The sequence below is a fragment of the Engystomops pustulosus genome, chromosome 3 (assembly GCF_040894005.1).
Source record: "Engystomops pustulosus chromosome 3, aEngPut4.maternal, whole genome shotgun sequence".
Lineage (NCBI taxonomy): Eukaryota > Metazoa > Chordata > Amphibia > Anura > Leptodactylidae > Engystomops > Engystomops pustulosus.
In genome coordinates, this window is record NC_092413.1 from 138,000,391 (window position 1) to 138,018,442 (window position 18,052).

General features: G+C 40.5%; 1 protein-coding gene across 6 annotated transcripts in view; it reads right to left on the reverse strand.

Moving 5' to 3' along the window:
- The window catches only part of LRRC1 (leucine rich repeat containing 1), a 165,119-nt gene that overhangs the window by 76,988 nt on the left and 70,079 nt on the right, over positions 1-18,052 (reverse strand). For all 6 annotated transcript variants that reach the window (XM_072142281.1, XM_072142280.1, XM_072142283.1 and 3 more), the window contains exons 7-9: positions 15,129-15,203; positions 7,288-7,432; positions 5,793-5,911 (exon numbers count right to left, since the gene is read on the reverse strand). In XM_072142281.1, coding sequence (XP_071998382.1) covers positions 5,793-5,911; positions 7,288-7,432; positions 15,129-15,203 — 339 coding nt within the window. The remainder of the gene's footprint in view (positions 1-5,792; positions 5,912-7,287; positions 7,433-15,128; positions 15,204-18,052) is intronic.

Below are 18,052 nucleotides of genomic sequence, written 5' to 3' on the forward strand. Positions count from 1 at the left end.
TTTTTCTCAATGCACGGACATGTGAACAGACCCTTAGGAAACAATGGGTCCGTTTGCCATCCGCAAAAAAAGAATGGATTACAGACATAAAAACTGAACCCTAAATTATACTATTTAGTATACCATTTTATATTAACATTACCAGGACAACCTTTACAATACATATAATAAACTGTCATAAAACACTAAAGCTCTCCTCACAAAACACTGGTTGACCGTTACCGAGTGCACATGCTTCAATGGAAATATGCCATTGGGCCGAGCTCCATCCCCAAACGTTTGCATTGCATTTATAAGAGCAATTTAAATGGCCCATGTCACCGCATCCTAGACATTCAGATAATACATTTTTCTTTTCTTGAAAGCATCATATTGAGTATTGTGGTATTGTTCTAGGTATCGTATCACACTCAAAATTCTGATATTGATGCAACCCAAGTTTGGGTGCCATTATACTTTTAGGTAAAACCAGAAGTAGATTCACAAATATGCAGCTGTCCTTTACACCATTGCCCTTCAACCTTTTCATAACCAGAATAATGTCCCCTTTCCTGTAGCTGCCCCCATATAATGCCACCTTTTCCCCAGCTCCGATACGGTCAGACAAAAATGTAATGACATCATCGTGCCTGCCAACTTCAGCTCAGCATACAGAGGAAAAGAGATGAGAACTGCTGCTACTTCACAGGAGCAGGAAAGGCAAGTACAAGATTATTTTTTTCTTCACAAGATTATAGGCGTTCCACTTTGTTTTACATGATCCACATTTGATTTTTGAATCAAAACTGACTGAACGTAATCTTTCTAAGTTTTTCATCACATCCGCACTTTTCTACAGTTGTCACAACAACAGAATTTCGCCCTCGATACAGAGAGTAAATTGTATCACAATTTTAACCCCTTAAGGACGCAGCCTGTTTGCAGGTTAAGGCTCAGTCCCATTTTTTAGATTCTGACCTGCGTCTCTTTATATGGTTATAACTTTTGAACACTGTTACTTATCAAAGCGATTCTGAGATTGTTTTTTCCCCACATGTTGTACTTCATTTTAGTGGTAAATTTTGGCTGATACGTTTTGCGTTTATTTACAAAAATTTGCCATTTTCGAAATTCAAAATCACCGCGTTTTCAGGCAGATAGATTTACCACCTAAATAACTTGCAGAATAACATTTCCCATTTGTCTACTTTACATTTTCATAATTTTTGAAATGTTTGGATAATTTATTTTGACGTCACGCGGCCTACAAATCGAATAGCGATTTTCCGTATTTTCGGAATTGACTATTTTGGGGATAAATACAGTTTGAAATCAAATTTTACATATTTAGCAACAAAACCCCCTATATAACCAACCCATTTTCAAATCTGCACACCTCAAACTATCAGAAACAGCATTTACAAAGATTGTTAACCCCTTGAGATCTTCATAGTAATTGAATCAAAATGGCGGTGAAATTTAGAATGGTCAAATTTTGTCGGTTATACGTTCATTTAGCCCTAAAATGTACACATTTCCAAAAGATAAAAAGAGAAAACTCAGGAGAAATTGTAGAACAAATTTTATGGTGAGTGCAGCGACCCCCCACATGTGGCGTTACTTGTGTTATGGGGGCACAGCGAGGCGCAGAAGGGAAGGAGCACCCTGCAGCTGCCAGGATTTTAGTTTTCTCGTTACCCCCTTTTGAAGGCTATAAAATTTTCGCTTTTCCATTATTTGGGCCATGTGACGGCATTTTTTTTGCGGGACGAGATGCTTTTTCCAGTGTTACCATTTTGGGGTTGGTATCACCTATTGTTGAAAATTTAGGAACTTTTTTTGAGGTCATAAGTAGAAAAGCATCAATTCTGTACTGGATTAAACTTTTTTTTTTTTTCGTGTTCACCGTATAGCCTAATAATCCTGTTATCTTTATTCTATGGGTCGATACGATTACGGGGATACCAGACATGAATATTTTTTCTTATGTTTTACTAAATTTGCCAAATAAAACCCTAATGTGGGGAAAAATCTATCATTTTTGCATCGCCGTCTTCCAAGTGGCATAAGATTGTTACGTTTTTGGCTACAGAGCTGGTTGATGGCTTGTTTTTTGCGGGACATGTTGTTCTTTGCAACAATATCATTCTGGAGTACATATGTTTTGTTGATCACTTTTTATTGCATTTTTAGTGGGATATAATAGGTAAAAATCATAATTTTTGGCAGGTTTTTAATGTTTTTTTTTTTTACGGCGTTCATCATATGGGTTCAATAGTTATTTAGTTTTATTCTATGGATTGTTACGGACGCGATGATACTATATATGTGGGGTTTGTGTTATGATTTAGACTTTTTTGAGCGTTATATGTCTCTTTATATGTTTTGGGACTTATGGGCATTTTTAGTGATTTATAAAGTAATTTTTTATTGAAAAACATTATTTTGTACATTTTTTTACATGTTCCACCATGGGATATGAACAAGCAATCATCAGATTGCTTGTTCATGATAATATCCTGCAATACTAATGTATTGCAGGGTATTAGCAGTGCCATCCTATGCAAATGCATAGGCTGACAATTTGCCTTTAAGATGACGCCACAGACGCCAGTGCCAGCCAAAATAGCGATCGCCCGCCCCCCCCCCCCCCCGAAATCGGTGCGGGGGGGGGGGGGGCCATCGTGGGGTAAAGACCCCCAGAAGGCATGTTAAATGCCGCGGTCGCGTTGACCGCGGCATTTAACGGGTTAAACACCCGCGATCGGAGCCCACTCCGACCGCGGGTGGTAGCCGGGGATGTCATCGGTAGATTACCGCTGAAATCCCGCGGCTAACGATGCTGGTTCGGCTGCTGTACAGCGCTGAACCGGCATCGTCTCTGCGCAGTAGCTGTACTGCGCTGAGCGCTATTCGCGGGACTCAGCACAGTACAGCTACGGCGCAGAGCGGCAAGGGGTTAAGTACAGAATAACAAAACAAAACCACTACTAATATAAATGCCCCGGTTCAGAACATTGAATCCATCACTGGTCAGTGCTCGGTTCTCAATGGACAGTACAGTTCCAATATTAGCCAGACAGTCCTGTCCATACAATGGCTGCAGATGGAGGGTCATGAGATCTCTAACAGGCTATCATGTTCATGGATAGAAAGAGATCACATGTGCAGCCATTTTATGGTCAGGAATTGAATTGAAAATGTCTTTTTGACAGCTTTAATTTTTTTCATTTATGTTTTAAGTAAAACATAAAAATCAGCCAGCCACACAAAACAGTGGTGCTCAGATGTAGGGAGAGGAGAATATTTACAACAACTCTATGCCCTTAGAAAACATTTGTAGGCCAAAGAAAGAACAGATTTCTGTCAGGACAAATTACTCTCAAGTCCTAGCAAAAGCGCAGCGAGGACAGCTGCAAGAGCCTGCACACTGAGGCAGCATGCTGGAATAAATGGATGTGACAGTGCTCCTCTAACAAGTACTTCTTTATTTGCATGCAAATGATAATCTGTGCAACAAGCAAACACAACAATGGAGAATTCTGCACCACAGACTATTTTCTTACATTAGCAGAACTATTGTTCTTTGCTCCGAGGGAACTAATTTTATTCCCTGGAGTGAAACTTCCATTTGTATTTCTGTATGTCAGGGCCTAAAGTTGTCATAATAAAAGCAAGTAACAGATTACTGTAGTGTTTTCCACTGCTACATTCAGGCAGAGCCCTGAGGCAGATGTAGGTGATTTGGGCACTTGCCCGAATCACCCACAAGCAGTACAGACCTGCCGCTGCCACAATTCCTCACTGCAGCGCTCATCTATGGAGGACGCAGGCGGCATTTGATGATGTCATGCCGCCTGCGTCCATTAACAGCATCGCTGCCGGCAGGAGGAGGGGCATACCGGCTCCCGGTGGGCTGATGAAGGAGAAGGGTGAGCGGGAAGCCTGTGCGGAGGCTTCACTGCCTGGTGGAGCAGCAGTCAGCTGGAGTGTTATCACTTTGCTGCTTCTCCACCACAGCCTCTGACAGCCAGCAAAGGAACCTCGGGTGAGCTCAGCTCTGCACCTGCTGCAGAAGCTCTGATGAGCAAGCTCCGCCCACCAGCTCGGAGCTCCTGAACTTCATCAGCAGCTGCGTGCGAATGCTGCCTGCTGCGTGCGAATGCTGCGTGTGCTGCTGCCTGCTGCGTGTGTGTGATGCTGCGTGTGCTGCTGCCTGCTGCGTGTGCTGCTGCCTGCTGCGTGTGCTGCTGCCTGCTGCGTGTGCTGCTGCCTGCTGTGTGTGCTGCTGCGCGTGAATGCTGCTGCTGCCTGCTGTATGTGATGCTGCGTGTGCTGTTGCATGTGTGATGGTGCGTGTGCTGCTGCGTGTGCTGCTGCCTGCTGCGTGTGCTGCTGCCTGCTGCGTGTGCTGCTGCGCGTGAATGCTGCTGCTGCCTGCTGTATGTGATGCTGCGTGTGATGCTGCTGCCTGCTGTATGTGATGCTGCTGCCTTTTACAGGCATTCATAAAAAGTATATTCCTGCAAATTAAAATTGCAACATTTCAGTCTTTTCCAAAGTAGTTTTGCTTGAGAATTCTCTGTATTGGAGAAATAGCAATAATATGCCAAAAGGCAGCAGTCAGTCCATATATACGTGTCAGCCAGTTGCTAGAAGTGTTAGATGGCAGCTGTGTAAAAGTGTTATACAAGGCAATAAAGAAGCAGTGTGTAAATCATTACACAAGGATGTTACCAGGAATTGGTGTTATTAACCAACAGTGCTAAAAATAATAAAATGCTGCGTGTGCTGCTGCGTGTGCTGCTGCGTGTGCTGCTGCGTGTGCTGCTGCGTGTGCTGCTGCGTGTGATGCGTGTGATGCCGCCTGCTGCGTGTGATGCCGCCTGCTGCGTGTGATGCCGCCTGCTGCGTGTGATGCCGCCTGCTGCGTGTGATGCCGCCTGCTGCGTGTGATGCCGCCTGCTGCGTGTGATGGCTGCTGCGCGTGAATGCTGCTGCTGCCTGCTGTATGTGATGCTGCGTGTGATGCTGCTGCCTGCTGTATGTGATGCTGCTGCCTTTTACAGGCATTCATAAAAAGTATATTCCTGCAAATTAAAATTGCAACATTTCAGTCTTTTCCAAAGTAGTTTTGCTTGAGAATTCTCTGTATTGGAGAAATAGCAATAATATGCCAAAAGGCAGCAGTCAGTCCATATATACGTGTCAGCCAGTTGCTAGAAGTGTTAGATGGCAGCTGTGTAAAAGTGTTATACAAGGCAATAAAGAAGCAGTGTGTAAATCATTACACAAGGATGTTACCGGGAATTGGTGTAATTAACCAACAGTGCTAAAAATAATAAAATGCATCCGTTTACCCAAGGAATGGCCACTAAGGATACAAATATTGTAAAAAGACATACATTCAGTGCGTCCTGGAGAAATAAACACCCATAACAAAACATTTTACATGTGAATTTCCTGGAACTGCTCCTGAAAGATTTTGACAGAAACAAAAAAAACAGCTGTAAACAATGACAGCAACAACAGACAGCACAAGTGGTGACCTATAATCCATGTATGCCCTCAAAGGACACTGCGGAAGTGGGACATAGCTGTTAGCAAACACTAGATTGCTGTCAGAGTAAATTATATTGCAATCACTACAAGCGTTGCTTGTTCTACACAGGGCGAGATATGCTCATATATTCTCATACTAGAAAAAGCAAAGCAAGCTGTGATCCATGTCATGTTAAAGGGCAGTGCATCGAGAACACTGAGAACAAACATGTATCAATGACCCAGAAAGATCATTCTATGTGTCCACTCACCAAAAGTTGATTTTCTGTAAGGACGAGCTCTGTAAGGCTCTCACATTCTCCAATGCATTCTGTAAGCTGTATTAGCCGATTCTGGTCCACTTTGAGAATTGACAGCTTCTTCAGTTTGCCTGCAGACAATACAAGTGTTCACAATAGACTACAATTGTCTGCCTTTAATGATCACATCAACCTCAATGATTCACAAAAAACATTAATATGATTGCTTTTTAGGCCAACACCATTATCGTCTACAAGTAAGACAGCAATCATATAGCTTCAACTTGGCCTAGACTGGATGAATGCCTTATTCTTATTTTCCATTTATTAAGTGCCAGTTCCCTCATTACAGAATTCCATCCTGCAAACACTTCTGTTTACCCAGGCATGATATCTTGTCAAAGAAATAGAAAATATTTCTCAATTCTACGTATAATTAGACATGCGACTGCATTGTAATGCAGACAAACATCAAACACACTCAAAATACACTCTAAGGCTACATTCTCATGACTGTATGGGGGATGTACATATGGCCGCAAGCTTGTGGCTGTACATACGTCCCCCATAGACTGCAATGGCTGCATGGAGCGATACGTTGCCCCAGATGTGCGGCACCATATGGCGCTGTACACAGGAAAAAGATTGGGCATGCCCCATCTTTCCCCATGTGTAAGGCCCATACGTTGTACATTTTTATGGAAGGGTGAGGGGTCAGCCCTTCTCCTTTCCATTGCCCCGGACGTGTATCCACCCGGCTACAGCCCGACGGGCATATGTTCGTGTGAATGCAGCCTAAAGGCACCAAGCCATAGTGGGGCAATCTGTTTCAGTCTTTGCGGTTTTCTTCTAGAGAACAAGAACATCCCAGACACTTAAAAAGGGACTTGTTAACTTTTCCGGACATAAATTTCCATAAATATTTCCATTTCACATAATTAAACAATTCTGGAGACTATTTTCTTGTTAAACTGTTTTGTCACATCTCTCTGGTATTCCTACTGAAAATATATTAATAAATAAATAAAAAAAACAGTGCCCGAGTGTCGAGGAGGTCAATCCGAGTGTAGAGTTAGAAACCTCAATAGGTTCCCATCTATGGCAGGCTATGGTAACGCGGCTGCTGTAAAGAAAACTAAACGCTGTTGCCAGAGCTCAGGGGATAGAAGACTGTCCCCATTAGCAGAAAATACAAGAAAATCAATCTACAAATCAGAAAATGAAAGTAAAGTAGAAAAACAAATCTGTGCCAACATAATCCCTAAAATGATGGGTGGAGGGAGATTGAGTTTATTTGAGCATTTTGCTCATTATATCTGTAATACAGTTGTAATACATTCAAAATGAAGATGAAATTATTTGAGCTGTATATTCTGTTTATGCAGCATCCTGATTTCTATGTTCATTTGATGAATCTGGATACAGAATGTGAAAGTTTTTAATCATCATCTCAGTGCTTGGCAATTCCTGCCAATTCTATTAAAATCTTCAAATAGTTGTGCCTTACCGATGCCATCAGGTAAAACCTCAATTAAATTCTGTGAGACAAGAAGATCAGTCAGTGAAGACATTCCGCTGATCTCTTCAGGTAGTCTTTCCAGCTTGTTTTCCGACACATCCAAACACAGCAAGTTTTTCAGGCTGCCCATTTCCTACAAAATGTTTAAGCAGAATAGAACAAGTCAAAACAAGCAACTGACATCAGACCAACAGCCAAAAACATGAAAATTAATCTAAGAAACAGGACTGCTGAAACAGATTTTATTTTATGTTGACAGAACTGCCAGCATTCAGGGATATAAGGCTTTTCAGGGGGTTTAATTCATAAAACAAGGTTAAAGGAGTTTTTCTGGAATAGGAATTTTTTAATATATGGCTGAGGAGCATTAAAATAAAAAAAAGCACCTACTCTTACACACTCTGCCCATCAATCCCAGCTTCTGTTTTTTGAATACAGATGCGGCAGTAACATGCGTAAAACATATGCAAACAGAAGCCGGCAATGAGAATGGGAAGAGGAACAGAAGCACAGTACATCCTACTTTATCCTACTGGTAAGCTTTTCTGCACAGCATATATTTTCTAAAAAAAAAGAACGTTAATATGGCATTTATGCTAATAAAAATTTGCCTTATTCATGAAACCTAAATAACAAAAAATGGAATACATTTCTCTCGGTCAATAGGCATTCAGCAATACCAAATTTATAGGGTTGTTAAACCCTATGTCCGTGTGAGGGTTTATTTTTGGTGGAAAAGGCCTGTATTGTTTATTTGTACACACTAGGCATTCATAAAGTGTGTTAATTGCGATTAATATAATTGTGTGTGATGTATGATTAAAAAAAAAAATGTCAATATAGGCATTGTTTTTCCTATATATTTTTTTAAAAGTAAAAACTTTTTAAAAGCTATTAGCAAGATTAAACGGACCATTCACTTCAGAATTATGATTCCTCAGCCCATGCTTACACATTTCCAAAATCTGAGGACATGCGATTTGAAAAACATAAAAACAATAACAACATACAAGGAAGATAAGTTTCAATGCTGTCAAAATGGAGAGAGCGGTGTGTTTAGGAATTTGCATTCCACTGTGTACGTTAAAGCACCTTGCCGGTTTAAAAGGTCAAACTGAAGGGCAATAACCGCATAAAAGGTTATGGCTGTGAAGAAATTAGGCTGAAATGTCAGAGAGTTTATATATGAAAGGCTAAAAACAAACTGTATTGGTGTATTTCATTCATTAAACAGAAAGCACCATGATTTTCAATGCGAACAGACACAAGCTTTAATTTCAGGCTGGAAATTCCCTTGAAGGGGTATTCCAGGAATAGGCATACCGTATATACTAGAGTATAAGCCGACCCGAGTATAAGCCGAGACCCCTCATTTTACCACCAAAAACTGGGAAAACATATTGACTCGAGTATAAGCCGAGGGTGTAGTATACAGCCAGTCCCCGTGTAGTATACAGCCTGCCCCCGTGTAGTATACAGCCTGCCCCCTGCCAAGCGAATAAAAAAATAAAAACCGTAATACTCACCCTCCGGTGTCCCGATCTTCAGCGCGAGGCTCCAGATCCTCGGCGCGGTACCAGGCGGCGACGATGGCTCCTCTTCTCTCTTCTGTAGCCGGCATATCACGTCCATGTGATCTCCTGGCGGACGCGCACTAGGATACCGCGGTGTCGCGGATGATGACGTCATCAGCCGCGACACCGCTGCATCTTATTGTGCGCCCGCCGGCAGATCACATGGATGCGATCTGCCGGCTACAGAAGAGAGAAGAGGACCCGCCGCCGCCTGGTACCGCGCCGAGGATCGGGAGCCTCGCGCTGAAGATCGGGACACCGGAGGGTGAGTATTACGGTTTTTATTTTTTTCTTGACTCGTGTATAAGCCGAAGTGAAGTTTTTCAGCACATTTTTTGTGCTGAAAAACTCGGCTTATACACGAGTATATACGAGTAATTCATATACAAATGGGTACTCAAAATGGCAACTTATTACACATTAGCTTATGTTGCTCCCCATAGCAGAAAAAGCTGTTGACAGACTGTAATGAAGAATTAAAATGCTACTGGCCCTTTAATCAGTCCGTCAAGTTCCTCCACGCGGTCCGTTGCAGAGAAGACACAGGACAGAAGATGCCGTTGGTCACAAGTCCACATCACATGTCCTGCACCTGCCTGGGCAGGTCATGTGATCACTTCTATGTTTGGCTGTAGTCAGTTGGTCGCAGTGCTAACATTGTGGCCAGTGTTTTGGTGATGGCAGTTACACATCATTACTATGGTAACAGAGCAAGAAAGTCTGTTACATCATCACTGGGAGAAGAGCATAAGAGGTAGGAGGAGTTACTGAGAACTAGAGGATCATGGAACTTGTAGTTTACAGTTGCGGCCATCTTAGTGATAACTCCACCTTCCTTTAAGGCCATAAATTTTGTAAATCCTAAAATCTAACTATTTAAGCCATGTTTTGTGACTAATGACATTGAGTATTGTTATATTCATTTATTTATATCATCATGGGTTTTTGTGTCAGACGTTCATATTCCCGGAATGCCCCTTTAACCCCTTCCCGACATGTGACGTAATAGTACTGCATCGCGGGAGGTGCGTTCCCGCAAAATGCAGTACTATTACGTCAGGCTTCGGCACCGGCTCCTGAACGGAGCCGGCGCCAGAAGCTGCAGGTGTCAGCTATATATTATAGCTGACACCTGCCTCTAACACCCGCGATCGGAGATTTCTCCAATCACGGGCGTTAACCCCTGACACGCCGCGGTCGCGCTGACCACAGCGTGCAAGGGGCATTTGAGAAGAATCGGACCACCTCACGGTGCTTACCGGGGGGGGGGGGGGAGGGGGGGGTCTGCTGCTCCGATCCCAGCCCCTGGACTGCCGGTGCCCGGGCTGCGCGATCCTCCTCTGTGTGCCGGGTCCTGCCTTCTGACAGGACCCGGCTGTAACACACTGAGCATGCGCAGCATATGTATTACACTGTGTAATGTGAAGAAGAGCATGAACAAGTGATCAGTGGTACATATTTGGTATCGCCGCGTCCGTAACAATCCGTACAATAACTCAGAAACATTATTGGACCCGCTCGGTGAACGCCGTAAAAACAAAACCCAAAAAACACGCCAAAAATGTGCATTTTTCATAAAATCTCTACACAAAAATGTTCTAAAAAGTGATCAAAAAAAGTTATGTGCGCAAAAATGGTACCACTGAAAAGAACAACTCTAAACTAGCTCTGTCAACCAAAAAATATTAAAGTTACGTCTCCGAAAAGATGGCAATGCAAAAACAAATGAGATTTCCTGTATATTAGTTTTTATCCAGTAAAATTGTAAAAATAAATGAAAAACTATATAAATGAGGGATCACCGTAATCATAGTGACCTATAGAATGAAGATAATATTTTTAGTGTACGGTGTACGACCCCCCAAAAATACGAATGACCCACTAAAATGAAGTATTTGTAAAGTGCATCTCATGTCGCAGAAAATAAGCCCTTATATGTCCAAATTGCCAAAAAAAATAAAGATTGTATAGCCAATAAAAAGTGACAATGCAGAATCTGCTCTGAATGGAGCAGCTTCCCTTCGATGCCCATACAGAAGGTTACCACCACATATGGGGTATTATTATACACGGAAGAGATTTGGTATCAAATTTTGTGGAGCGTTATGGTATTTTATCCACTGAGAATTTGTACATTTTTTGAAAAACACATTAATTTAGCCAAAAAATTTTTGTTTTGACCCCTGTAAAACAATTAAAGGGTTAACAAATTTCATAAAAGTTGTTTCACGTACGCTGAGGGGTGTAGTTTCTTTAATGGGGTAATTTATGGGGTATTCTTTTATTTAGGCCTCTCAAAGTGATTTGAAACCTGAGCAGGTCCCTCAATAGCAGGATTTTGCATTTTTTATGAAAATGTGAAAAATCGCACCTAACGTTGAAAGGCCCATAACATCCTACAAAAATAAGAGTATGCATAAAAAACCATGTCCACATAAATAAGACATTTACTGAATGTTAGTTATTACGTTTTTTTCCGGTTATGACTAGGTATGGAAAAAGTAGAACATTTTGAAGTTCGAAAATCAAGAATTTTTCAAAATTTTCACCAAATATCTGATTTTCTCATAAATAAATGCAAAACATGCCACCAAAGTTTTTCAACTAACCTGAAGTACAATGTGTCACAAGAAAACAATTTTAAAATCACTTGGATATGGTAAAGCGTTCCGAAGTTATAACCACTTGTAGTGACACAGGGCAGATTTGAAAAAATGGGCCGTGTCAGGAAGGTGAAAAGTGGCTTCAGCATTAAGGGGTTAAAACACGGAATCAGAGCACTGTATATCCATGAAACTAATCAAAAGAGAACCATCTGGTCAGTGATGCTTAAAGAAAATCTACCATTTGTTTTGATGCATTATGAAGCAAACATACATTGAGAATGCTCTAGCTACAATGATGCAGAAATATATCTTGTTTAATCCCTGAGCCCAGTGGATTTGATGAAAAACTATTGTAAAATTATCACTGAACCTAGCCATAGATGAGATGATGAAATTAGTAGAGAAGGCATAGTTGTAGTTATAGTATATAACATATATATAGTACATAGTTATAGTTGTGCAGTCAGGTACAGGGTAACCATAGCCCCAGATGACATTTGTATAGGTCATCGTTTGACCCCCCCTCCCCCAGTCTCCCCTTCAAAACCACAAAACAAGACATTCTGCTAAGGAATATTTCACACCGATACCTAGCATACGGCCACATTCATTATAATAGGCAATACGCCATCCATTTCCATGACTGTATTGTCCACTGTCCCGTGAGAGATGTAAAAAAATAAATAAATAAAAGTAGGGAGCATGACCTATTTTCTCCAGCATCTTCGTTCCCTACACCCCATAGCAGTCTTTGGGAACGCTTCAAATACATTTTTCGTACATGCGGTCGTGCACCATCTGCTGTTGTATATATGTGCAGTATCCAAGGAGACCAGAGACCGTGGGAAGTGCATTCTTTCATCCACTCAATAGTCAGCCATCCATTATCTGCCTGCCCTCTGTACTTTATAAGGATATGGTACAGACATAGTGACATACGTGCACATATGGATGAAGAATGTCACGTATATACAGATTCATATGGCGCAGAAATACAGGACTGGAGAAATCATACGTTTATGTGAAAGAGGCCTTAGACCTCATTCAGATGGTGGCTATGGGGGCAGTGATCTGGTTGCATGATTTGCAACCACATCACAGCCGCCATAGACCTCCACACCGCAAAGTATATGACTTGTCCTATTCTTTGGCAGATTTGAAGCACTACTGCTCGTCTGCCCACGGAAGGAGGAGCAGTAAAGAGTGTCCATCCATTCCCTAGGTTCAGCTACAAATGCAGAGTGTGCATGTACCTCAGAGAACTGTAAGCTCTGCCTCCATGCAGCTCCTTCAGCTGATGAACGGTCCTATATAATCGGTCATGTTAAAGAGAGGAATCCCCTTAAAGGGCATCTACCACCAGGATGAAGGATTGTATGCAAATGAGCCTGAGGGGCTCCAGGCTCCATAGGTGTTAATTTACATACAGTCCTTCATCCTGGTGGTAGATGCCCTTTAAATATCACAACAGATTGTGTTCTTTGTGCCATAGAAACAGAGATATACATGGTTAAAGTTACAGTTGGGAGCACTATATAAAACTTCTGAATGCAACTTGGTAAAGTGGACAGAACTACTGTCCTAGAGTTCTACCCTTGACAAAATATACTGACAGACATGACAAAACCTTTTTATTCAGTATGCAGACTAACAAGTCAAGCTACAGTCACAGCAACTATGCCAACAGGGAATGTAAAAAAAACGGGGACCATAAAGAGCACCACATTATTGTCAACTTTGAATTCCTTTGGGTGTCAGTACTTACACTGTTTTTGTATCCTTCTATGACCTTGATGAAACAGTAATGCAGCTACCAAGCAATACATAAGCATGACTTATGGATCCAATCATTCATGTGGGGTCTGATGTGTGTCCAAAGGCTTCTGCGGCATGCCCTCCCTGGACCCGGCTGCAACTAACTGGGTAGGGGTCACCATGCGCAGATAGTTACATAACCCACTGCAATTATTATGTATTGGGCTTGAATAAAGTATAAAAAACACCTACATGTGTCCATAAGAATATGTACATAAAATTTAAAGCAATAATAAACTTGCACAGTGAGCGGTTAAAAAAAATGTGAAAAACTTACTGTAATTTCGGATTTTTTTGTATTGTAAACTGTACCGGATTGTGCTTTTTAACCCCTTTAGATCTAAGCCATTTTAGGGCCTTATTTTTTTTATTTATTTGCCCTGTGTCATTATAGGAGGTCATAACTTTGAAGTACAATCTCAAAATCCCCTGGATATGTTAAATCATTACAAAGTGATAGAAAAATTTTTATGATATCTTATGTGTTTAGTTAAGAAAAAGATGGAAATTCGGCAAAAACTTCTCAAAATTATTTATTTTTAAAGCTCAAAATGTTCTGCTTTTCAGGCAGATAGCCGCAGCACCCAGGTAACTTATAACTAACATTTCCCGAATGTTTGCTTAATATCGGCATAGGGTTTTTATGCATCTTCTCTTTTTTAGGTTGTTAGGAGGTTCCGAATTTTGGGTGCAATTTTTCTTAGAAGCCTAAACAGCAGTAAAGCCCCATAAATTCTGCCATTTTAGAAACTACACCACTCAATGTGTGAAAAATTACAGCTTTTAATTACACCTTCATTTTGTTTTGACAATCGATTAACTTTGGCCAAAAATTAAACTGTCACAAAGTATTTAATGAAAAAACTTCACAAAGTTTGATACCCAATTTCTCCCATATTAGGATGCCCTATATGTATTGGTAAACTGCTGTATGGGCACACGGCTGGACATAGAAAGGAAGGAGCGCCATTCAGAGCAGATCTGCAATTTCACATTTTACAGGCTATAAAATGTTTATTTTTTTGTAATTTGGACATATAGGGGGATTCTTTTTTTTTTGAGGGCAAGATTCACCTGTTAGATAAACAAAAAAAGATTTGGATCTGAAAAGGAATTCTAATGTTTCTTAAATGTCATATGCGTTACATTCAGATTAGAATGTTCCATAGAGATACAGACTGAGCACATAATAGATTGCATATTCAATGGATATGTGATTATTGACAATTGGAATGGGCATTTAGAAAGTCAGAGTTATTGGTACATATAGAACAGTAAAACTCATATTATCGATTTACAAATAGGATAGTTGATCCCTTATAACAATTTATTGTGGGTAAAAACTGAATTCAATAGTTTAATTATTGCTGATGAACTAATGTTACATGTGAACAAGTTGCAGAACTCTGCTTATTCCACTTTTAGTGCAAGCAACTTCTGAGTCTGCTTTGGCAGTTCTGTATCATTATAGGAACATTTATGTGGCAACCTATTTGTGAACCACCTAACGCGATACAAAAATAGCAATCTTACAGATCACAGGACAAGGGAACTGTGGTTCCACTGACATCTGATCAGTAACCTCAAGTAATTATATGTTCCATTTGCACCAAGTCTGCTTGGAATTTGAAGATATACACTATAAAATGTATAAGAATACAGAGTTTTTCTATAGCAAAAATAGAGAAACGGTGTTTCAACCTTACAGAACAACTTGTAATAAGTGAAGAGTCTCAGATTAGTCCCATCACCTTGTATAGAGAACAGTTAAAGTTTCAATTCTTACGACACAACATTTACTGCACACTGGCATCCAATAAAAAGAGTAACATACCGGAGGCAATTCTGCCAGTTGATTTCCATCCAACCAAAGGTCCTTGAGTCTCTGTAATGATCCAATGGATTCTGGCTGCAATCCAAAACAGACTTGTTAGCTTTAGTTTATAGAACTATGTCATGTGATACTAGATACAAGAAAATATACCAATGGCTACACATTTACAATCTTTAGCTTATCAATCAGCAATCAAGAAATTCTCATGATCATCTACGCTCAGTTATGAACCATGCCTAGATCGCTGAGGAAAAACACAGTAGTGACTGGAGGCAGAGTCCATCTCTTGGACAGATTTGACCGTGAACGGACATTTTGCACACATTAAAGCTAGAACACAAAACGGAAGAGAAAATGCTCGAGTCCTCTTGGTTGTTGAGCACTGCTGTACTAGAATTGCTATAGCACTAGTTGTAAAACTATTGTGGTAAAATACTGAAGATCCTTTCAGTAACCTTATTAACTGCTTGTTATCACTGTAATGGTACTCATGTCCCAATTATATGGTCCAAATTCTATTGGGGGAATAATCTACTATGAGACTCCCAACCCAATGATGGCCTAAAATGTATTTGCCGTCAGTAATACACTGCCTTCAAGAAAACACCAAAGATTAACATAATATAGAATTCATTAAATTAATACATTAAACGTATCCACAATAGTGGAGGGTTGAAGGGCCTTTGTGCTTGTTTGATCTTCGAGGGTGTTAAATATGACTTTTAAAAACTATTGCGCAAAAATATGCATCCTTTTAACAGCAACATTCCAAAGATAAATTAGGTGCATCCGTGAATAACTCAGTCTGGGGCGGGAAAGGCAATCCCCAGATGCGCTGGAAAAAGGTTGCAAATAGAAGTACAAAAAAGAAGCACATATATATATATATATATATATATACGGTGGATAATCACTATATAAAGGAGGAATCAGAGGAATCTCCAATTGCGGATGTTACAGACGGGTGTCAGCTGTAACATATACAGCTGCCATCCGCAGCTTCTGGGACCGGCTCCATCTAGGAGGAAGGGCCAGAAGCTTTACGTAATAGTACTGAACAATGCAGGAACTCACCTCCCGTCATGCAGTACTATCACGTCAAATGTCGGGTTAATGAATATGACCCAGTAAGCGTATCTCTGCAACAACTAAGGCTCCATTCACATGTAGTTATGTGATGGCCATAAACTAGCCGCAGAAATGGCATATGTGTGAATGGAGCCTAATATGTTATCTCCACCTAACAGACCTTGGTTCATTTATTACAGACTAATCAGAGTAACCATGCTGTATTTCAGGATTTAAGATGGATAAAGTGCATTATTAGCCTGTAATTTATGGTTATTGTGTATTACAGAGATCTTAAATGTGTTTAATTTAATTAAAACACAGCGTAAAACAAAATTGGTGAAGCTCATGAGCTTTCAACTTTCTTATATTTTGATTCCGAGGGTTAAGTCTGTATACGCGGACCATTCTATGGGAACTGACCTTAAAGGGGTTTTCCCATATGGGCATTTACATTTAATTAAATTCATTTGCCTTGTGTAAACATTTCTTCAATTGGATGTTAATAAAAATGTTCCTGTGTGAAGATAATTTCTCAGAAATGTAGCCAAGTTGTCCCTTGGAAATAAGATAGCTTCCTCGGATACGACCACGTCACACTCTAGCAGCAGTGGCCAGACTTGTGCTATAAAGTCCTGCTGGGCCACCAGGATTCAGCGATCATTACCACAGGACGGCTGTGCGACATGTAGTAACTCCCGGTCATTTTATATACAATAACCTTTTGTTTCTTTGTGCAATCCCTCCAGCAGAGGTGGCCGTATCCGAGGAAGCTATCTCGTTTCTAAGGGACAACATGACTACATTTATGAGAAATTATCTTCACACAGGAACATTTTTTTTAATAACATCTAATTGAAGAAATGTTTACATATGGCAGATTAATGAAACTGAATGTGACTGCCCAGATGAGAATACCCCTATAATTGTTTATTATTTCTACACATGTTCTAACTTCTAGTCATAGTTGAAACTAACACACACCTATGTCTACCTTTACATTTGTATAAATTATGATGTATGTACTCAGATTTACACTATTGTAGGCATTCAGGTTTAATGACTATTCTCTTGAAGAAAAATACATCCATTATATGAAACTAGCTCAGGGTGTGCCCAGAGCCAAGCTGTAAATGACAACATCTTCCTCCTTTATGACTCAGTGTTTTAAGGAAACCTTATAGGTGAAGCACAAAGACATCTTATGCTTTCATGTTAAAAATAATAATTAGTTCATTAAAAGATATGAAGGATACGGCAGAAAATACATTATTTAAAGGGTTTTTTTCGGTCATTTATAGGTGATCACTGGAGATGTGACAGTCAGAGTCAGAAAAAACACAGCTTTGTCTGCAGTTTATAGGACTAGCGGCCTCATGGCAGACAAAGATCATAGCCAACTCTGGCAAGCGACTGACGGCCAGAAGCACCAAAGTCACAGTGTACCAGAATGTCCTTGGACTGTAGAAAAGCTGATCAGCAGGGTGTTGCAGGTCAGCTGTCAACTATTAAAGAGTAACTCAAGTAATAATGAATTTTACCAAATTGGCATAAGTGATTCCTCCTTTAAAAATAAACAGAACAAAGTCCATATTGTGTTCCTCATCTTATTCTTTCTACAGTTATGGCATTTTTTTGTTCTGAACATACTTGTCAAAAATCTTCTTCAGGTGCACTGAAGTGGGCATGACTAACCTCTGCCTGAATCCGATTCAAATTGAAGATTCCCCTGTTCCCATGATACTTCTGTGTTCTCATTTAGTAATTTAGCAAGAAATTCAGCGAGATCCCTACAAGTAAATCCACTAAACACTAAATAGGGTACACGCAGGATCTAGGAGACTAGCCTGGCCGCT